This window comes from Denticeps clupeoides, chromosome 3, assembly GCF_900700375.1.
Source record: "Denticeps clupeoides chromosome 3, fDenClu1.1, whole genome shotgun sequence".
Lineage (NCBI taxonomy): Eukaryota > Metazoa > Chordata > Actinopteri > Clupeiformes > Denticipitidae > Denticeps > Denticeps clupeoides.
In genome coordinates this window covers 29,618,446-29,639,011 of record NC_041709.1, presented here as the reverse complement: position 1 = coordinate 29,639,011, position 20,566 = coordinate 29,618,446, and the positions used below count along the sequence as shown (strand labels likewise).

General features: G+C 42.6%; 1 protein-coding gene across 1 annotated transcript in view; it reads left to right on the top strand.

Moving 5' to 3' along the window:
• Positions 1-20,566, top strand: part of LOC114786095 (transmembrane protein 132C) — a 146,392-nt gene that overhangs the window by 68,898 nt on the left and 56,928 nt on the right. The window contains exon 3 of the mRNA XM_028972922.1: positions 16,086-16,229. Within this exon, the coding sequence (XP_028828755.1) occupies positions 16,086-16,229 (144 nt within the window). The remainder of the gene's footprint in view (positions 1-16,085; positions 16,230-20,566) is intronic.

Here is a 20,566-nt window from a genome sequence, read left to right as displayed (position 1 = left end):
GTTTGGCAGAATGGAGGTTTTGACTGCTCTCTTTTCCTAACCCGTTCCCTTTGATTTATATGGCTAATCGATCTTGGGTGCTCTGACTTAATGGAGACGGTATCCAGGTGAGGGTTTCTTTAATACAATGAAATAATCTGCGAAGATCTTTCAGCTCCTGTGAAACTCGATTCGGCCTGTGAGCTGCATTACACTCAAAGCTCCATTTGATCTGCAGCTTTTGCTCATTTGTGACTGAGCCTCTCTTCTCATTTTGAGGTCTCTCATATATACTTTCTTTCTCTCGTTCTCTCTTCTTCTCTCTCTCTCTCTTTCTCTTTCAACTCATATTTTAAGGCCCTCCTTCAGGCAAGCTGCATCATACGCTTGTGGTGTAAGCAAGAATCAGCTCGAGGAAAAGAAAGAAGGAGGCAGAGAGATGAAAATAAGATTACAGAGTAGAGAGATCACGCGCCTCTCCATGAAATATGTACTGCCCGTGTCTTTCTGAGGGGTACTTATGAAAGAGAAAGAGACAGGCCCTTAGTGTATGGCGAAGGCCACGCTTCTTACGTCTGATATATCTCCACGAGCAATGCGCTTCCACCCCGGCCCTTAAAACCGCAGTCTTCGCTCGCTGTGACAATGCAGATGACTGTTAAACTGGATCTTCCTGCCGAATGATTATTTCTGCGTGAGTGCTGGACTTGTTCACAGGGGGGAACCATTAAAAAGGCCTCGTTTGCTGTGGAACATGAAATGAAGCATAAATCATTTACAACTCTCTCCTTTCTGATTCATCGTTCAGGATGAGGATCTGAATATTTTGCATCTCTCTGTGTCTCTTAAAATCTGAAATTATTTTTTTTGCATTTACTGGCAAATCGTGGACTTGGTATAGCTTAATATTCCAGTTTTAATTAATAAACTGATGATATAATAATGTTGGACGGCAAAATATAGTTCTGAAGCTTGAGATTTCATGTTTTTGGGCAAATCGTGAGGTCTGATGCAATTTTTGTAGTTAAACCAGTGTGCTAGGATGTTAGTTGGGAATTTAAGTGAAAGTTTTTCAAAGGTAAACTGCCAAACCTTGTAGCACGCTGCTCACAAAACGTTATAGATTTTTGACATAAAGAAAAATTAAAAATTCATTAACTAAAATTAACGATCAGTGCACTTCTTAGCCATACCCCAAACAGAACAATTCTAAGTTTTTTTTTTTTTTTTTTTTTACCATTTGCACAATTAAGTTATTGAGTGCTAACCTTCATGCAGACATCAGTAAGAATGGTACATTTACATTGTAATACCATGTCGAGTAAGGGATGAGGCACAGGCGCACAACATGAGAGCAAAACTGCTCGAGGGCCAAATTCACTAAAGAAAAACACCTCTAAATGCCACAGAATGAACACACTCTCATCACATGAAGTTAAAAGCGCAACATATAAAGGGTCCTAATCACCCCGAAGCACATGTGGGTGACCATTTAAGGACTAAGTGCACACATCAACAGAAAAATAGCAAAAAAACACAACAGAGTGAATAAAATCATTGTATTCATGGTTTGAGTCCTAGGTAACCAGAACTGATGGTCACATGAAAGCATGTTGTAAGGGAGTTTGCCAAATGCCCACAAATGTAAATGCAAATTTTACCAAAAAAAAAAATGACTTGGTGTACTAGGAAATCTGTGTATGTGTGTGTGTGTGAGAGACCCTCTCTGAGGAACATGGAGGGTGGGATGCGTACCCTCTAGACAGGTGTCCTTGTTCACTACAGGCTTCAAAGCAAATTCTGGATCAAGCTTGCGGGTTCTTCTGTCTCCTACAAGCAACACTCCTGCAGGAATCGAGGGTTTCCCTCTTCTCTGCCTGCCTCTGGCTCAGCCAGTCAAGCAGGCAGTCTGTGTTCATTTCGGTGGGCTGAGTGATAGCGATCTGTGTTTATCCATGCCGCGCCTTCATCATGGAAAGTTTCACCGCGTCGCCTTTGTCAGATACGGTCCCAGTTCAATTTCCCTGCATGGTTCCTCCCTTTGGCTCTGCTGTAGTCAGATAGCGCAATGTGGGGAAGAGATGAAAAATGAAGAAGAAGGAGCTTTTTCGTTTGCCTCACGTTACCCTCTCCAGAAGGTGAAACTCGCCTAGGCTTCCTTTCAAACCCATTTTCTCGTTTTCTGCCTCGCCTTAATTAAACTGTCATAACAATAACATTGCAGACGTAGACTGCGGCGGGTTGGAGAAAGAGATAATGGGAATTAAATTATTCTGATTTGGGTTACACCAGATGCCTGATAGGGAGAGCAGTCATTAAAAAGGCCTATCGCGGGTGCTCACGAAGCTCCACAACGCCATTAACCTGAGGGATTCTGGCCGCATCTGATGAGCGACGGAGTCAATGGCTTCTGACGTCGGTGGGAATTCACCACTTTAATCATTCGTGGGACCTCTGGCTGAAGGTGTTGAGTGTTGAATCCATGCAATTAGCCACAGCAGCGTGCCACTGGACTGGTAGCTGGATCCACTCGGCTGTGCTCAGCTGCTGCCAAGGCAGGTCTAGGATGCGTTAAGCCTGTAGTCAAGGAGTCTGAGGAATAATTAATGGAGGTTGAATTAGAAAGAACCAATCCATTATTCATGATCGATCAAAGAGAGACTTTTACTCTTGTTCAAAAAGTATTACAGACAAATCTAACACTTACACATGCACATGCGTACACATTGCACAAACAATACAAAATACATTATAATTTTTCTTCGTCTAGCACCTAACAATCTCTGAGCATGCTCCTCGCTGACAAGTTGAGCCTTATCAGGGCTCTTAGTTTGTAAACTCAATATTCTATAGATATCGAACGAGAATTGCTGGTGTCTTCCTCTTGTAAGTCGCTTTGGATAAAAGCGTCTGCTAAATTAAGTAAAGTAAAGTAAAGTAAAGATGTTTGGCTACATGTATAACAGTATTATTTGGCGGAGGATTTTTGTTTTTTCACATCTTCTTGTCATCACATCATGTGACATTTGCTTTGTATCTCCAGCACTCTGAAACATGTAAAGGAACAGCTGTGTAGTCTCTGGACTAAAATAGGGAGGGAGACAGGGAGGGTACTGGATTAGCCAGGGTGAGCCAATATAGGATTAAGGAGTAAGTACAAATGTTTGAAGTTTTGGACAAACTGTGTTTCCTGATGCACAGTGCAAATGCAAGTCTGCTTATTAAAAGTGACTTTTATATTTTGGACTTTTTTTATGCATAAGACTTTCTTTTACGTAAATAAATCTTACCTGAGCTCTCTAGCTGCTGTTGATTGCTCAGGTCTGTTGTCAGAGGATAGTGATTATTTAGTAATTGGCTTCTCTCTGGAGAAGAACTCATTGTAGCTTCCTTTCACTGATTTGGTTGCTTCTTTTTTTCCTGAAGATCTGGCAACACACCCAGAAAACTAAATGCTCCTTTGTCTGTAGGAGATCCCTTTCTTTTAAAGAGAACACACATACATGACAACCCCCAGGCCCCCAAAGGAACAAAATATTCTAATTGCTAGGTCACTAAGTCATTCGGGATAGCTGTTTACATACCTGATCCATATCAGAGAACTTTCATGTTGGCAGAAGATCATCTGAATCTCCCAGGACAAGATTTTCTACATTGCATTAGAGAGAAAGACAGCAACCAGTTAAAGAACCCTTTTACATAACCTGTCAGCAGCTAACCAGTCCCCGCCACTGGGAGCATCAGCACCCCTGCAGTCGGCAGCTGTAGGGAGATCGAGGCTGTGCTCTCATTGATTGGCTCATCGCTCGTCTCCTTCCCCCATCAGTCTCATTAATGGGCTCCATTAACCGCAGTTGCGGGCAAGGCCAGGGCTACTTACACTCTCGGTAAACACAGATCTCAGACTGGCAGACCGACGTGGCATGTCTGGATGAGCGGTAGAGGGAAAACAGTTGCATAGGACGGCCTGATTGGTGTTCCATTTGGTATCTTTTATCATTCATCCACCATCAACGATAAGCACAAATGTGTTCTATACCGTTAAATGCAATCTGTTCATTACAGTATGGATAGCATTTTGGGCCTTGGGCAGAAAAAAAATAGTTTTTAATTCATTTACTGATCATCTCCTAGTCACTCCCTATCCGAGCGTCTTTCCCGCACTCATCTATCATAGTTGTCATATGCAATAATAGCAAGCTTTTGTCTTTAGAATGAAATTGGGATTAATTGTGATGAATTCATTGCACAATACATTAAAATCAATTGACAGGCAGAATTATTATTATTTAGTTTTGATTACATAAACACAGAAAAAAAATATTAGCTGCGTAAAATAATTTTACTGCCAGATTTCAGGAGAAGGACTTGCTGTAGCTGTTCTTCAAACATCCCTTCACTTACACCTCACATAAAACAAGCAGAGATGTAATATAAAGATCAAACATTTGCGTCTTGCAACTAATCTGATTTCTTTTGTCCATCCTGAAGTCTCGCTGAGACTTTGAGCTTTTCCATAAAGCCGTTTGCAGACAGGATCACGTACAGTATGAGGAGAGCTTAGCGACAGTGGACATGCCGGCCGGGAAATTGGGGGTGTGTGAGACAGTGATGTGCCTTCCATCTCTTACGTGTTCTGGGTTCCAGCGGCACCGCGGTGCGGTGAAGGTGCTCATCTGCCGACTGACTTTGTACCTGTAACCCTGAACTGGAATTACAGGCCGTGCAGCCAGGCAGCTTGGGATCAAAGACGCCCCACGATTACCACAATATTCACGGGGTGTTCTTATCTCCCCCGACTTATAAACGCAGGTTCTAAGTGTAAGTGAGAGGTGGGGCTGAGCAACACCGGCATTCAAATGAAAGGGGCTTCTGGGGGTGGGAGAATGGAAATATTTAATACACGCCTTTATGGGCTGCATTGCTTTTTTCTGCCAAGACTCCCCATCCGTGCGACTGTGGCCTTCCGAGGGCTGAGTGGCAGTCACAGTGGCATGTTAAGTGACCGCGTGACCATGCCTAGCTGCCATCCTGTGTGTTTCCATATCGGCGTCTCTCAGAGGAAGCGCGGCGTTTCGTCTTGGGCCGGATATTACTATCACCTCTCCTCCCAGCAGGAGCAAGGCTAATCGCCCACTCATTATTTCAGCCGGCGGAGGGAGGAGGGTGAGAGAACGGTGGGGAAAATATGATGGAGAGAAGAGAGTGAAAAATGAGGCACAAGGAAAAATTGTGAAAGGAAGGAAAGGAGATAGAAAGAGGAGGTGAGGTGGGGGAGCAATCAAAGTGAAAAAGAAAAGGACGGGAAGGGAAGCGATAGAGGGGACAGAGACGGGAGAAAGAACACGAGGAAGAGAAAGGGAGAGGAAATTGAGAACAAGTAGAGTAAACGCATGGGTAGAGATTAGAGTGGTCTGGTGAGGACTCCAAATCCGACAGCGTTAATCTCATTTCCCATTCGCCGCCTGTCATGCCCCAGTACGTTTAACAAGGGCGATAATGAAAAGACGGGCATCTGATTTATTAATTAAATTAGCCGTCTTATCCGTACATCTGACCCGTCCACCAATCAGCGCAGCGCTGAGTGCGCTCCGGACTCTGAATCTAGACACACACGTGCACAGATACACATGCATGGTTCACTCATGTTCGCACCCCGCCTTTCTCACATGCATCCATTGTAAACCTTCCTGGATCAAAGTGGAATCAACACAGATGCAAGGATTTATTCAGTCTATTTAACATTTAGAATACAAATCATTTATGTTTACAATAAATTTGTTTACATTTTATATAAAAAAATAATTTTCTGCTTCACGTGAAAAAGACAGATGTCACTCTCGCTCACTCACTCAGTCATCAGTACAGCTTATTCTTAATCAGGGTGGTGGCAGCCCAGAGCCCATCACAGGACACTGGGCACAGGGTGTGGACTCACCCAGGGTGGGGCACCAGCCCACTGCAGGCCACACACACACTAACATGACACACTCACACTTGCGAACTATTCAGATTCACCAACTCTCAGCATGGAGACAATTTACAGTTGCCATTGAGCGCCTGGAGGACATTGGAAGAAACTGGGTTTTGAACTCACAACCTTGGAGATGTGAGTCTACATTGTAAATGCCATTTTACCATGTGGTCCATGTGGATGACATCCAAAATATTTTTTTGTTAATTTGTGTTGATTTGTGTTCTTTATGTTGATGATTATATGCCAGTGTATGAGTGTAGCATAAATGCTAAATCCCTTACGTATTCCGTCACATATTTTGACTGTGACTCTGCTGTCACATTTAAGTGAAAGTGAAGTGATTGTCATTATGAAATACTTCAGTGCAGCACAAAGTGCACACACCAAAATGTGTCCTCTGCTTGTGTGGGGATGGGGTTTTGCTCTCTGGCACCTTGGCAGATCGGGATCTGAACTGGCAACCTTCTGATTACGGGGCCGCTTCCTTAACCACTAGGCCACCACTGCCCCACTGAAAGTGTCATTTGGTGATTTCAAAGAACAAATACAGATCTATCTTCAAGCGTCTGAGAGTGCAGACGTCACCAAAACAAGCGGTCAGTAAATCATCGTCTGGGGTGTCAAAGCAAAGGAAAAACAAATGCTGTGAAATACAGAGGCTGATTGATGCTGGTGCACTCCAGTGGTCTTCGGATGACCCTTGGACCCTTCTTCATGGCAGGCAATGGTGCAGACCATAGATCCCAATCAAGAGTGCACCGTAGACTTGACAGTCTCATGTCACAGTTAGGGAAAGAGAAGAAAACTTTTCACTATCCCTGTTAATTCCAGGAACCAGGTTGAGTGCCAACGTCCTTGACAGTGTTGTTTAGTGAAAAATAGGTGTGAAGCACAAGGAAAATCTGCAGTCCTTTGTCAATGTTCTTTTTCTGAAGATGCATCCAATGATAATACATTGCAGGACAGTTACAATACAAAACATGTACCGCATAGGTGTTTTAATATGCAATATTAAGTGGTCCACATCAATACTGGATACCAGCATTTTGATAATGCATCACCAGAGGAATCGTCAGGATACATTGCTATATCGATTTATTTTCCCAACCCCTATTTTTATCTGGACTTTTCCATGCACCAGAACATATAATGAATGCAGCTCTGTGTGCATGAAGCTATTGATTTAGGTGGTGGACAGTGATGTAATTCAATAGAGACCTGAAGGTTCAGTGGCATCAATCACCACAGGGGTGAGTCTGTCCTAGCAGCATGGTCATACATATGCACATAGAAAACAATGTGTAGAAAAAGGTATTCTGTAGGGCACAGACATACACCCCCACCCCCAACACACACTTTCTGTCTCTTTTATGCATAGGCTACAAGGCCCAAAATCGTATGAAATGAGCTCCTCTCTAATTCAATTCTGCGCTTGGGTCATTGAGTGCCCAGGAGATCCTGAGGGTGAAGTTTCATCTTTTTGTTTAGGTGGGGGTGGGGTGAGCGATGCTGCTTCGGTTGGTCGACTGTGGACTTGTCTTCTGGGGACTCAGTGAAGGAAGCTCAACAGTTCCAAATGCAATTTACCTTGACTGGGCCTCTGGCTAATTCCTTTAAACCAATTAAGCACTTTAATATGAACTCCCATTTCCTGGTATAAAAATTTGTTTTTTGTCCCCTTGGTAATTGCGTTAGTCATGCATATGCATGGCGCTCATGCTGCGAGCGCTCTGACGTGTCCACTACCCTGAGTGGAGATCAGAGCGGTGTGCTGCCTGTTCGGGTATAATACCAGCACTATATATGCAGTGTTTCTGAGGGACGTGGGTTCTCTGCAGAAAAAAATTACAACAACCTCCCCAACCAGCCTCAGTAATCAATAACACATATGACATGTAATTACATGCACTCATTGGCACACCTCTCCCAACCCCCCCCTTCCTATCCACTCTTTTCGTCATGTGAGGTCCCCGTCTCACTCAATCTTGGCTGGCAGGTGCGAGAAGAACGCCCCTTTCCCTTCCACTCAAGCAACCTCTACATCAAGCCGTCTGCCACCTGCCGTCGCTGCCGAGATCTTTATAAAAGCGTCCGAATTCATCCCCATCATTCCTTATCTCCCCACGGGGCCATCAGCTGTCTTTCTGTGATTCTGTTTTTCTCCCCCATTCTCCTTTAAAACAGTCATTAACATAAACATATTGCATAGACCTTCTGCCAGTGTTAAAGGTGCAATGTGCACCTTTGTTTGCTCAGGATTATTATATAAATATAATACATAAATAAATGCATAAATAAAAAAAATAAAAAAATGGCAAGCGTTAATGATGCTTGTGCATGTGATGCATGTGATCATTGAACTCTTTCCCAAAAAAATTATTTTCTGAATAGCTGAAATAACAATAGAAAACAAGGCCCTTGCTTAGTGCTGGCCAATGAAAAAACTGAAAAGAAATTCTATGCAAGCATTGAGTTGTAGAGTTATTTGCATGTTGATCTGCTGTGGCGACCCCTAACTGGAGCAGCCGGAGGAAAAAGTAAACACTGTAAGTACCTAATCTGCACCAGCTGCTGATTATGTTTTTCATGCATTTGCAGAACGGATCAGGCAGCCATCAACCTAGCCCCCTGTCCACATGAGAACACTTTTCTCTAAAACAGGTCGTCGGTTTCTATGAAACTTACAATCTCACAGTTAACTTGCATTATCTGAAATGCTGTTGTCCACACGGGGACGCAAAGAATGGCCCAAACGTAGTTTAACCTCCCCTTCCACACTGGTAAGTGCAGCACAACCACAAACGTGTTATCCGCCATTGTTGTATGTATGGGGCATTTGGGGTTATAGGTCAGGTTGGGCTAATAGCTTTGTGGTTTATGTGAACATAAATAGGTGGAAAAGAGAAGTTCACTCTGGAACCCATTTTAGAAAATAACCATTCTGGGTCCCCCTTAAATGCTGGGTCAACGCAAGGCCAGATCGAATATAATTTTTCCCATTTTAGAAAAAAGCTTTGTCGTGTGGATGGTTTGTTAGTTTGTTGTCTTCTTTTGACTTCTCCTGTTCGCCACGGTTGATCAGCCTATCTGGTTTTCTGCACAAAGATTTGGCCGGATGCCCTTCTTACCTGGGCTTGGGATTGGCACCAAGAAATACACTGTCCCAAGTGGGTAGCCATCAGATTTGATAATGATCCACAAAACGATTGTCTCTCAACGTCCCTTTATGTTACGTTAGTGGCTGCCAGATTTTCCAGTTATGCAGCACTTTATGAGTATGAAATGAAACATCTGTGGTGCAGTTTGTTGGTTAGTTTTTACTATAACGGTGAACAGCATTCTGGTGAAATACTGCCCCCTACTTGAAGGAGCATAAAACTCTGAAATGTCAAAATCTGACACATTGCACCCTTAACATAAGGGCAGTAATTATTCGACTCCCAACCTCATTATTGTTTGCAGACAAACATGACAAATGCGCTGCTAGTGCTCCTGTAAATGGTGTAATGCTGTAATGACAGTGAAATGTTCTGTGGCAGAAAGGCACCATAAGTATTTAATATTGTGTAATTATCCCTGCTCTCTCTCCCTTCCTCCCTTTAGTAGATTCTGTGATTTCATTGTGCGTCTTTTGTTGCGTTCTACACCCTGAGTTCATTTATTCATTCTTATCCCGAAATTAAAAGCCGTTTGGAAAAATGCTGGGGTAATCAGTGCCTGAGGCTGTTACGGTGGGTCTGTTTAAAGCAGGGTGTGTGTGTGTGTGTGTGTGTGTGTGTGTGTGTGGTTTGAGCTGTATTTGGTTGTCTCAGAGGTCTGGAACAAGGCAGAGCTCCTGCTGCTTGTGACCTGCCACCGTCTGCTGGTACTGTACACATGTACCTTCCCCTCAGCTGGCAGATCTACAAGCATTTCTCATTAGTGCCGGTGTGTTTACCCTATCACTCTCTTTTTTGCCTATCAATCGCTTTCTTCAGCCCTCTCTCTCAAATTCTCTCAATTTCTTTGTGTATCTGTCTCTCTTTTTCTTTACCTTCTTTTGCACTGCCTTTTTTCTCTTTGTAGCTCTTTGTCTTTCTTGCTCTCTTTGTCCTGTGACTGATCTCTCGCTTTCTGTCACTAGGTTAGATACTCGGTAGCGCACTGGGAAAAATACGACTTAATGCACATTACACATTTACTAGTGTCACCCTCTCTAATTCTACCTCCAAAGCCCTTTATAAATATAAAGCACCAAACATCTGCACATTTGTCTTGGTAGCAGCCATGGTGTATAGATGTCTTAATATGTCTGGAATTTGAAAACTTGAATTAGAAAAAAGTACTCACAAAAAAATAAAATAAATAATAATACTTACCTTGGCTCAGTGCTTCCCAAACTTTTTTGCCTAAAGCCTCCTTTGCCTGTGTCCAAGACAAGCCAGGACCCCCAACCCCAATTTCTTCATGCATACACACATTAAAAAGAATAAAATGAATAACTACCAACTTTTATTTGCAACTATAAACTATACAGAAAAAGTTCGGCCCGGCCCAAGCTCGATAGCCCGACCCGAGACGACTGTTATGCGGTGTGGTGCATTTAAATAAATGACAGGCGCACAGTCAGTGTTTTTACTGCGCCACTTCCATGCAGCCATGGCCCCTGAGCTCTTGCAATGTACAAGCACTCTATTAAGAGGGAAACGAAATGTGCGAGTTTAAAATATAACTCTCGCCACTGTTTCACCGCATCAGCATCTATTTTCGCATCTTTCCCACGATAATTAAAACGCATCACCTGACAACGGTGCCGGAGAGTTGCCAATCAAATTAACATTTCATTAAAACTTTAATAAAGCACACGAAACACTTTCACCAATCACCAAAACAAAGATAGGATGGGAACCAAAGACTGTAAGTTCATGTTTGCTGACTGAGTGACCCAAGCCCGGCCGAGGTTTGATGATCCTTATGGGCATGTGATTGTTTATAGATAGAATTTAATTTTGCAGATACAATTCTGCCCGCATCCCCACTAATCATCTCTGCTCCCTCACCGGCATGCCCTTCTTCCTTCCTCCTGATGCTTTAGAAAACTTCTCAGCAGAGGTTGCTCATTAGCATCGGGCATGGCTTAGACGCATGCTCATCAGCAAATGCATAGCTCGCAACTCAGCAGTTGAATTTGTCACGCGGTGCCCGTTTCAGCGAGCGAAGAAGCGGTGAAGAACAAATCTTTCATTGCGCCCTTTTTTTCCTCAACTTTATCAGCCTTCCAATAAACAAAACCGCATGCGCATGCATGCTAACAGGCGAAAGTGAGGTAAAGGGCCGATGTTTTGACCAACGCATGGGTTCTCGAGAGCCTCGGGCGCGGCTCTGTTTAATTTGCGTATGGCTTATGTAAGCACTGTACGGCAGCGGACAAATTAAGCCGAGCAGCGTGGAACCACATTGGGACTGTCACACAACCGACACCCGGCCTGAGCGTTTCAATTATGTCACTGCACACACATTCCCTCCGCCACACTTTCCACGAAAAAAGGGGGAACTTTAGAGGCAAGTAATTATTTCGTAAGCCGATCTCTGACAGCACTCTGACAGGTTGTCATACTGTGGACACATCGTCTATATCAGTTATTAAAATCCATCGGTGCGGCCCTTTCGCCGCCTCCTCAGCTCCTCGCCGCCGCACCTCTCACATATGTAAATACTAATTTAATTGATCCCCAGGTTAGTGCGGAATTAATGAGTTTGCTTTGCCGTTTGCGTTGCACCGCAGCAACAAAGGAAAGAGGGAGGAGAAACGAGAGCGAGAGAGTGGTGGGGAAGGGCCCCGCTCTTTAATTTGGTTTCCTTTATTGCGTCTCTCCACAGAAATCATATCACCCGAGCCAATCTCATCTCACATCTGTCATCCCTTAATTAACCCTTGCTGCTGGATCCCCCTGGCTGCAGCCACATTTTTTGCTCTTTACTTTTTGCAGTGGGAACGAAGGAAGGAAGGAAATGGTTTCTGTGGGGATTCGCGTTTTCATTTTATCTCGGTGTGTGCAGGTCCCTCGAAACAGGGACCACAGAGGTCTCCTCCAGTAAGAGGAAGTGCACCGTCCGCTTGTCACATCCTTACTGTTTCATGTCGTACTTACACCGCGCAACATTTCACATTTGATTTTACCTTTTATTGTACAATAATACATGTATTATTCATTTATAGCACTCTTATCCCTGGTGTCCTATTTCCGTGTGTGTGCTGGATGCTGACGGAGCATTTCATCATCCGCCTCAATAATGCAACAACAGTGTTTAAGTTACAGGGCCTGCTCAACATACAGTATGTTGCCACTGTATGCTGATCAAGATGATTAACGTACTGATCAGTCTGGTTATGCTGGTTGGACATCATGAACATCCAGCTGTCCATCCGGTTCCTGTTGGATTTCAGAAGCTGTAGCATTTTTATACCGTAGATTAATATTAGACTGTTTTTTTTTTTATTATTTATTTGGCAAGATCAGTTCTGTGCTGTGTGTGTTTGTTTTGAGTGTGCTGAATCTCATGCTTTCAGGTATGGCTTAATTTAATTTTGCGGCGTGCATTCATGTGTCGCTGTGTACTTTGTTCATGTGTTTTATGGGTTTTTAACTGCTTGCTAGGCCCGGACAGGCTGTAGTAATTATACTGGAAGGAACAATGCTCTACGCTCAATGGTAAAAATAAAAAGAGCCCAGATGTATTCATCTCTGCTTGTCATAAAGACCTAGAGTCCAGTTATCACTGACGCTGCTCCCGTGATAGGATCAAAGGGAGCAGACACAGACGGCAGATGCTTTCTCGTGTCATTATCCTGCAGAATAAGGCTGGACGTTTCTATACATTTCTATTTCGCCCTTGAAACTTTTATCTAAAGCAGCAGTCTGTACACTTTAAATGAATAAATAAATGGACTGAATGCTATCACTTATGCCAATTAATCATTCCAGTGTAATTTCACTTGTGGTCTAAACAACAAAATAGCTTTAATAGATTTGCTATGGTTGCTTTTGAATGTAAACAGATGGATGTTGTGTCTTTGGACAAATTGATCTTATTTTATGAAATAAATAGACAAAGCCATTGTTTATGTAGAGTATAGCAAATGTATAAAAAACAGAAATTAATATGTACATATTTTTCCCTTCTTGAAATCATATCCGGACACCTATTGTGGCACGAGTTTAAAGCTAGAGCAATTTGTCAGAGTTGAGTGGAAAACCACTTCCTGGGCTGCAGTATGAAAGCTGTTCTTGCCCATCAGCCGTAATCTCGTGTGACAGAGCGCAGGAGAGAAGGCTAATAGCCGTCTGCATCGGAGTGGAGAGATGGGGCCTGCAGGAGTCACTGCTCTTCTCTTTCCGCTCCTTCCTTCCCTTCATCAGTCCACTGGCAGCAGGAGGGACTGGACTGAGGACAAAAAAAGAGATGGAGGGAGAGGCTGGCTGGTCACAATTAGCATGATGTGAAGGATTAGATGACACAGAGTGGAGCTTAAAACTATTTTTCATTAGGAAATGATATTCAAAATGTAAAGGTATTTTTTCAGTAACAACTATTCAGTAGCAACTCAGCATGACTTCCTTACATTTTCAAGCTGAAAGATTCAAAGGTTTAACATGGACCATCATGGGGCAGTAACAATTTACCATGGACCATCATGTTAAGGATGTGGCCCCATAATCAGAAGGTTGCCGGTTTGAATCCCAAGCTGCCAAGGTGCCATTGAGGTGGTACTGAGCAAAAAGCACCGTCCCCACACACTGCTCCCTATGCTCGACAAGGGTGATGGTTAAAAACATGTGTCAACGTGTGTCATGCTGCAGTGTTTCACAATCACTTCACGTTCATGGACCATGTTTTGCAGCTTGAGTGATGCTATCATCCAAACAAGAGACAGTTTTTAGAAATCCTGATATATGTATGTATGCGTGTGTGTATAGTTATGTTGATCAGAACATAAGATTTAATGTATGAAAAATCGTTTGAATAATGGAAGATGATAATATTGTGTTTTCATTAATCTTGAAGGGTAATGTGTTATATCTGGGTCAAAATGGTAATTTGCATAGGGAATAATGTTGAAGTGAACAAGAATAATGCAAAATAGAGGCATTTCCACTAGAACCTGCCAGAACCTTTTTATTATCATACATGCACAGAAGTGCAACTGTCATTAGCAAATGTCAGGTTAATCATCACGACCTCAACACACATGTACAATGAAGTTCTAGGTCTGGGGCCTTTTCAGGTGGTTCAGTAAGTTGTCTATGCAGAAATTATTTACAATTTGTGTCAGAGAACAGCTGGACGCAAGCATGACTTTGAGTTATATAAGACACGAGTGCTCATTTGTAACAGTTTTTGCAAAGTTGGGGCTCAAAGTCCTAGCAAAAGCCTGCTGGAAATGAAAATGATGTGGAGCAAGCACAAAACCATAAAGCTTCCAAAAACAGGGCACAAATGAGCCACAGTCTGGACCAGAATGGTAATGGAGCCAAAAGCGAGAATGAAAGAGTGGCAGCATTGTGGCTCGGGCTCTCCGTATCACGCCTCGCTGCGCTGTGCTCCCGTGAAATAAAACGCTATATCGTGAAGCTGTTTTGATCTGCAGGCATTAACAGCTTGTGTTATCAGGTGCCGTGCGCTCCTGCAGTCAGAATAATTAAATCTGTTGTAATTGTGTTAGGATAAAAATGGGCTGAGGAGGAGTAAGGGGGAAGCCCTCACTCCTCGGCTTGGCTGTGCAGCTCGGCTGCGCTTGCCTTTTTTCTAAGCAGAACACTGCCGCTGAATGCCCTGTGCTGCTTTGCTGTATTGGGGGCAGGGCTGGCCTGTGCCGACCTGTTTGGCTGTAATAGGATGAAGCCGAGAGGCGGCTGATCAGGTTGAACTTAGCACCTGATGGGGTTGGTAACCGGTTTAGTACCTCCTGCTAGTCTACCCCATTGTTATTATGAACAGTCTCCATCTCTATTTAAATTGGGTGGAGTTTAATTGGGTGCTTTCAAGGTAAATGAACTCAAGAGTTGTCCCTGATTTATTATTATTTTATTATTTTTATTATTTTTTTGTATACCAACTCTCAATACCCAAAGCACTGTATTAAAACCACTTCAGTCTGATGTTACCTGGCAGAAAGAGGCATGGCACAATAGAGGTTAAAAGAATTATTACTAGATTATTATTGCAGTTACATGTAAATATTGTATGTAAAAGGTACCAATGCTACAGAAAAACGAAAATAAAGAAAGAGAAAAAGATAGCGAACGAGAGAGAAATAGCCTTGAACCAAGCTACAGAGAGATCACCTGATCCAGGAGAAAAATAGGTAAAGAGAAAGTCCAAGAAACTGAAGGGAAAATGCCTCAGTTCCCAATGGAAAGGAAAATGAAAGTGCCCAGAGCCCACAAGAAAAATTTTTTTTTATATATTTGATTCTCAGGACCAATCAGAATTTGTTGTTTCTGCCCTGTCACGCCCTTGGCAGGGGACCGCAAATAAACGGCTGGCCATTCACACCTCTTGCTTGGGGGAAGTCTGTTTGACAAAGATATGGAGAACGGAGGTGATGAACCTCTACACTGTGGTATAATTAATAAATGGCATCATGATTCACCTTGCTTGGATGACTAACTACTAACCACATTTTTCTTGCAGTTGCAACTTGTGCATGTATATTAGATTTCTTCAGGATAAGGGCCATTTCATTGTCCTCACTTCACTGTGTGCTGCCTGTCACAATGACAAATATTCACTCCGAGTTCCAATAGATGGACGTGCTTGATTGTGAACAACAAGTTGTCAGGAGATTTGTAAAAGTTAGAAACCATTTACCAGAAGGCCAGCTGAACAACATGGAAAGCAAATGCGTGACAACGCTAACAGAACTGAATTTTAATGTAAGCAGAACATAAAAATGAAAGAATTGTAGCTCTATATGCTATACGGTGCGCCAAGAAAACCTAAAATGCAGCCTGACGATTATATGATTAAATATTGGCGTCAACATTTTTCTGCTCTTAGTTTTTATCAATAACCCACAATTTCATGGTTGAATTTCATATGTGACATTTGTATTGCTTTCTGACTTGTGTTTTCTGTTTTCTGACAGGGTGAAGCTGAAAGAGGGCATGGTGTTTTTGGGGGCGAAAGCCACTAACCCCACTCAGTGGACGGTCAGCCAGGACGTGAGGAGCGAAGGTCACAGAGTGGTGACATTACACTGCCGCAGGAAGGATGCCAGCTATGGACAGAGGTCAGTTGCAACTCTGCTGGTCCTGTGGCTCTTTACCCAGGGCACTGGTGACTATAAAATTATCACTGTATTGAATCCTAATTGTTTTATTCCTGATTAACACATTAGCCGAAAAATTGTTATTCGGGGTAGGCGAAGATTCACCTTGCCGTCTTGCTGATTTGATTGGCAAATAACGACACTTCGAGACTGGGTGCATGTGTGCATGACACAAAATAAGGTGCACAAGTGCAGGTATACGCCAAAACCATAGTTTATTTCAGAAAAATCACATGACAAACAAACAAATAGGGCTCTCCTTTGGGGAGGGGATTAAGGAAACGTGGAAGGGAAAGTCAGCACTTTCCCTTCACGTGCACTCCACACACACACCACAAAACCAAACACACCTTCTAACCAAACCCCTGAGTTTCAGACTACTACAATATAACCAGACTCAAGAACCAAAAGCACCAAAAACAGTGGTGTACATTATCAGTTATTGGTAGAATACAGTCTTTATTGAGTCCCATTTTTCCCATAATTGGTTCCATAATATTCTTGTGTAGACCAAAGTTTCCAAAAACATGCTTAATTTTTTGGGGGGTTTGCCAGGCCAAATGTATGCTGTACTGTCTGTCTGTTCTATGCTACTGTTCCTCCTCGCATTTTCTTGTGGCACCATGTGCAGATCAAGGCTCTTTGGATCATGGCCTTCCCTTAGCTGTGAATCATGTGTGATACCAGTCATTTTCAGACAGCCAGAAACATCTGAACCCCAGAAATTACAGTAAAGACCTATTTGACTTAAATTCAAAAGTGACTGAACTTTCTGAAGTGAACTGGTTCACGTCAGCAAGTCCTGGTCCGCCTGTCCTCGCCCCTGCCTTCTCCTCAGCGGGAGATTAAGCGGCCAAACTCGGGCTGAGTCGATGATTGACAGCTGTGCTCACTGCTCTTACAGGACACTTTTTATCCTTCCAGACTTTTCCCCCGCTAGCATTTACATACGTAAATTAATCTCATGAATGCACAGTCTCCACTCCTCTGGCCATGCCCAGAGGAAAAAAAATCTCTCCCTCTGATGTTAATTAAGTTGAGATCTTTGCACTTGACAATTTTCCGTCAAAATAGCAAATTTCATTACTTCACAGTTTCCTGACATGTGTCATTTTGTAGATTAGAGCCACACCAGGGATGCAGGAAAACACAGGCTTAGAAGACAGGCTGCTGGCAGACATTTAGTTTTGAGGAAGGGATGGGGGCAGAAAAATTACGTGTTTTATGTTATAGGAATATTTTCTTATATTTTTTTTATATAATTCTGGTGTGTTTAGCCACTGAATTTTGCAACTTACCTAATAAATAATGTGGGCGGCTTGTTTGCCTAATTGATATTTTAGTCAAGGGCATCATAAATATCGATGACGTTTGTAATTATTCTGTCACCAGAGCAATTCAGGTTCTTTCCATCACACTCAAGGACAAAGGTGTATATCAGGCCGATGTACAATTTAATCTCAATAGTATTTATTTTCCTTTATTTTACTTACCTTGAGGTCAGTACCGCGAGATTCTGAATTTTATACTGTTTATTTATAGCAGATTTGGCAAGGGAAGAAAGTGTCTTGGTATTTGCACATTTAAATTTATGCTAATAATGCTGATTAATTTGCACAACAGAACATAACTCAGAAATGTACATAAAAAAGTGTGCATGGATTTTTTAGACAAATTGCGATGGATTTTGTCTCCTCGTGTTAGAAATATATTTATCTTAACTCATTAATTATAAAACACACAACTAATAATTATATATATTTTATTGTAGATAGTGTGTTAGTAGTGTGTTTATCCTTAGAATTAAAGTGCAGGTACAATCTATTTACAGGGTAAGACTTACTTACATATTTACGAACCCTTACTAAATGAACTATTATGTAAAGATCTGTACTTTTCTTACATTATATAAAGTACAAATAGTCTTCACTTGAATGGGTGCAATGAAACAATACTATAACTGCATTTTTAAAATAATTTTTGTGATGGGATTACACATAATCAATGTGTGTGTTGTCTCAGCAATGTTACATAATGGCTTGTAAATATATTATTAGAAATGAATACCACTTCAATATGTTTTCCACCCCTTTGGAATCTGCTGAAGTTTGTACAGTAGATAAAAAAAGTCATTTCCACAGCCGAGGACCCTTGAGTCGCTTACCTGTCGACAGTTTCCCTCAGTCCCTCCGCGCTTCACGCAGCCTGCGTTATCAGTGAAAAAAGTGAAGTAAATAGACAGAAGTAGGTTTATCAGGCTCGCCAGAGGTCATTATAATGCGATGATGGATAAATTAGTGGGGTGTTTTTGGGCGTTTGTGCCGGCATCTTTAACCCTTTGGGAGGCGCTCTCTGTAATGAGTTGCTGCATTTTTTTGGTTGGCCCTTTTCTGCGTTCTCCCATGGCATCGCCGAAAGGCTCCAAAAAAGAACTTTTTCTGCTATTTTTCTGATTCCCAGATTAGCTGCAGCGTGGGTCGCTCCCTCTCGACAGAGCCGGGCTGATTGAGTCAGGCTCTGAGGATTATGGGATTGATGATGCAGTAGTGCTGTAATGGTACTTTTAAGTTAAATCGCTCTCTCTAACTCAGATTTGGTGTTTTGGGCTCTCCATGACAATAGAAGTGATGTCAATTCCAGCAACAATCCTGACCTGCATGAATGGCCAGGGGTTCATTTGAACTTCCTCTGAGTTTCACAAATAATTGCACACCAACAGTAAGACTTTCTCCATTTGCACTATGCTTTGGAAATTCAGCTCACTGTCACAATAAGGCCTATTTTTAACTTGTTATCAGAGGTAGTACGAAGAACCAAAGACTATGTTGACAATTTGACAGCAGAGAAAGTATTCTGTGTATGAAACTCACATAAGGCTGGCTTGACGCTCTGAAAAGAAAGGGCTGTTAACCCTGAGAGCAGCTGCAACTGAGATGCAATAGCACTGCTTCAGATCACGTCTGGAAACATGACATGGGGTTGAGGGGGGTTGAGTGTTTGGAAGTCATAAAAGGAAGAGACTAAACCACTCCATCTCTGGGCAGACAGAAGACAGAGGATGATTAATGCAAATATGGAAAATATTAACATAATGAGAATTACGTTGTGCTTCTTGTGCTGAATTTCATTGTGCTCACTGAGATGACAGTGTTCTCCAAGGGAGCAGCAAAAAAACAAACCAAAAAAAAAACATGCAAACGTACACTGGGAATTGCTCCTCATCCAGTGGCTTTCAGTGGTTCTCACCCTGTTTTGTCTTCACCATCTCTCAGTTTTTCCTGGTCTGCTTTCTCCCTGTTCACATAGTCCTTCAGCCAGTTCCTCTGTGTGTTGGGGCAGAGGGATTAAAAAAACCCCACAAACACACGCACACACACATATCAAATAGGCTGTGAAATGAGGGATCCGCTCCTGGTGGAATGAAAGCAGATGTGCTTCCCATTCCTCAGCTCCTCTCACAGCAGATTTTCACAGTTACATCCAAACCTTCACACACACAGCACACACACCAGCATCTGCAACAACCTCAGAGCCAAATACACACTCCTCCAAGACAGACACATGCTCCAGCACACCCCCCAAAAATCCACAAACAAACAAGCACAGCTGCACCCAAGGCCAGAGGACACACTTGGCAAAGTGGACAACTGCCCAGGGAGCAAGGCCACAAGGGGGCAACCAGGGAAATCGGAAGCGGAATCACTGAATAATCAAGAGCAAAACTCTTTGCCAAGAGTACATGAAAACAAGACGAGGCTATTCGGTCCTTCAAGATGAGCATTAAACTAATAATTTACATGTGGCCAAATATTTTCTCCTTCAGATTTGAAGGAATCAAGGGTTTAAGCTTTCACTACCTGAAAATAGTTTTTTTGTATCACAAACTAGTATCACTAGTTTCTATTATATCAAAAGCATTTAGACATGGCACAATATTGTGTACTAGCATCATGTTACCCCTCAGGTCTTTTTCACTTGAGACTAAACAAAAATTCTTGTAGCCCCATAATAACCCCAGGCAGTGACAAAATCTGGACACAGTGTCCAAGGTGAGGTTTTCAACGGAATTCAAATTTACTGTTTTTTTGGCATTTATCAGATGCCCTTATCCAGAGCGACTTACAACCAGTAGTAACAGGGATAGTCCCCCCTGGACCAACTCAGGGTTAAGTGTCTTGCTCAGGGACAGCATGGTAGTAAGTGGGATTTGAACTTGTGCCTTTGGGGCATTTTGGTTCGTAGGCGAACCCACTATTTTTACCCACTGGGCTACTAATTCTGTTGCTAACATGTGACTT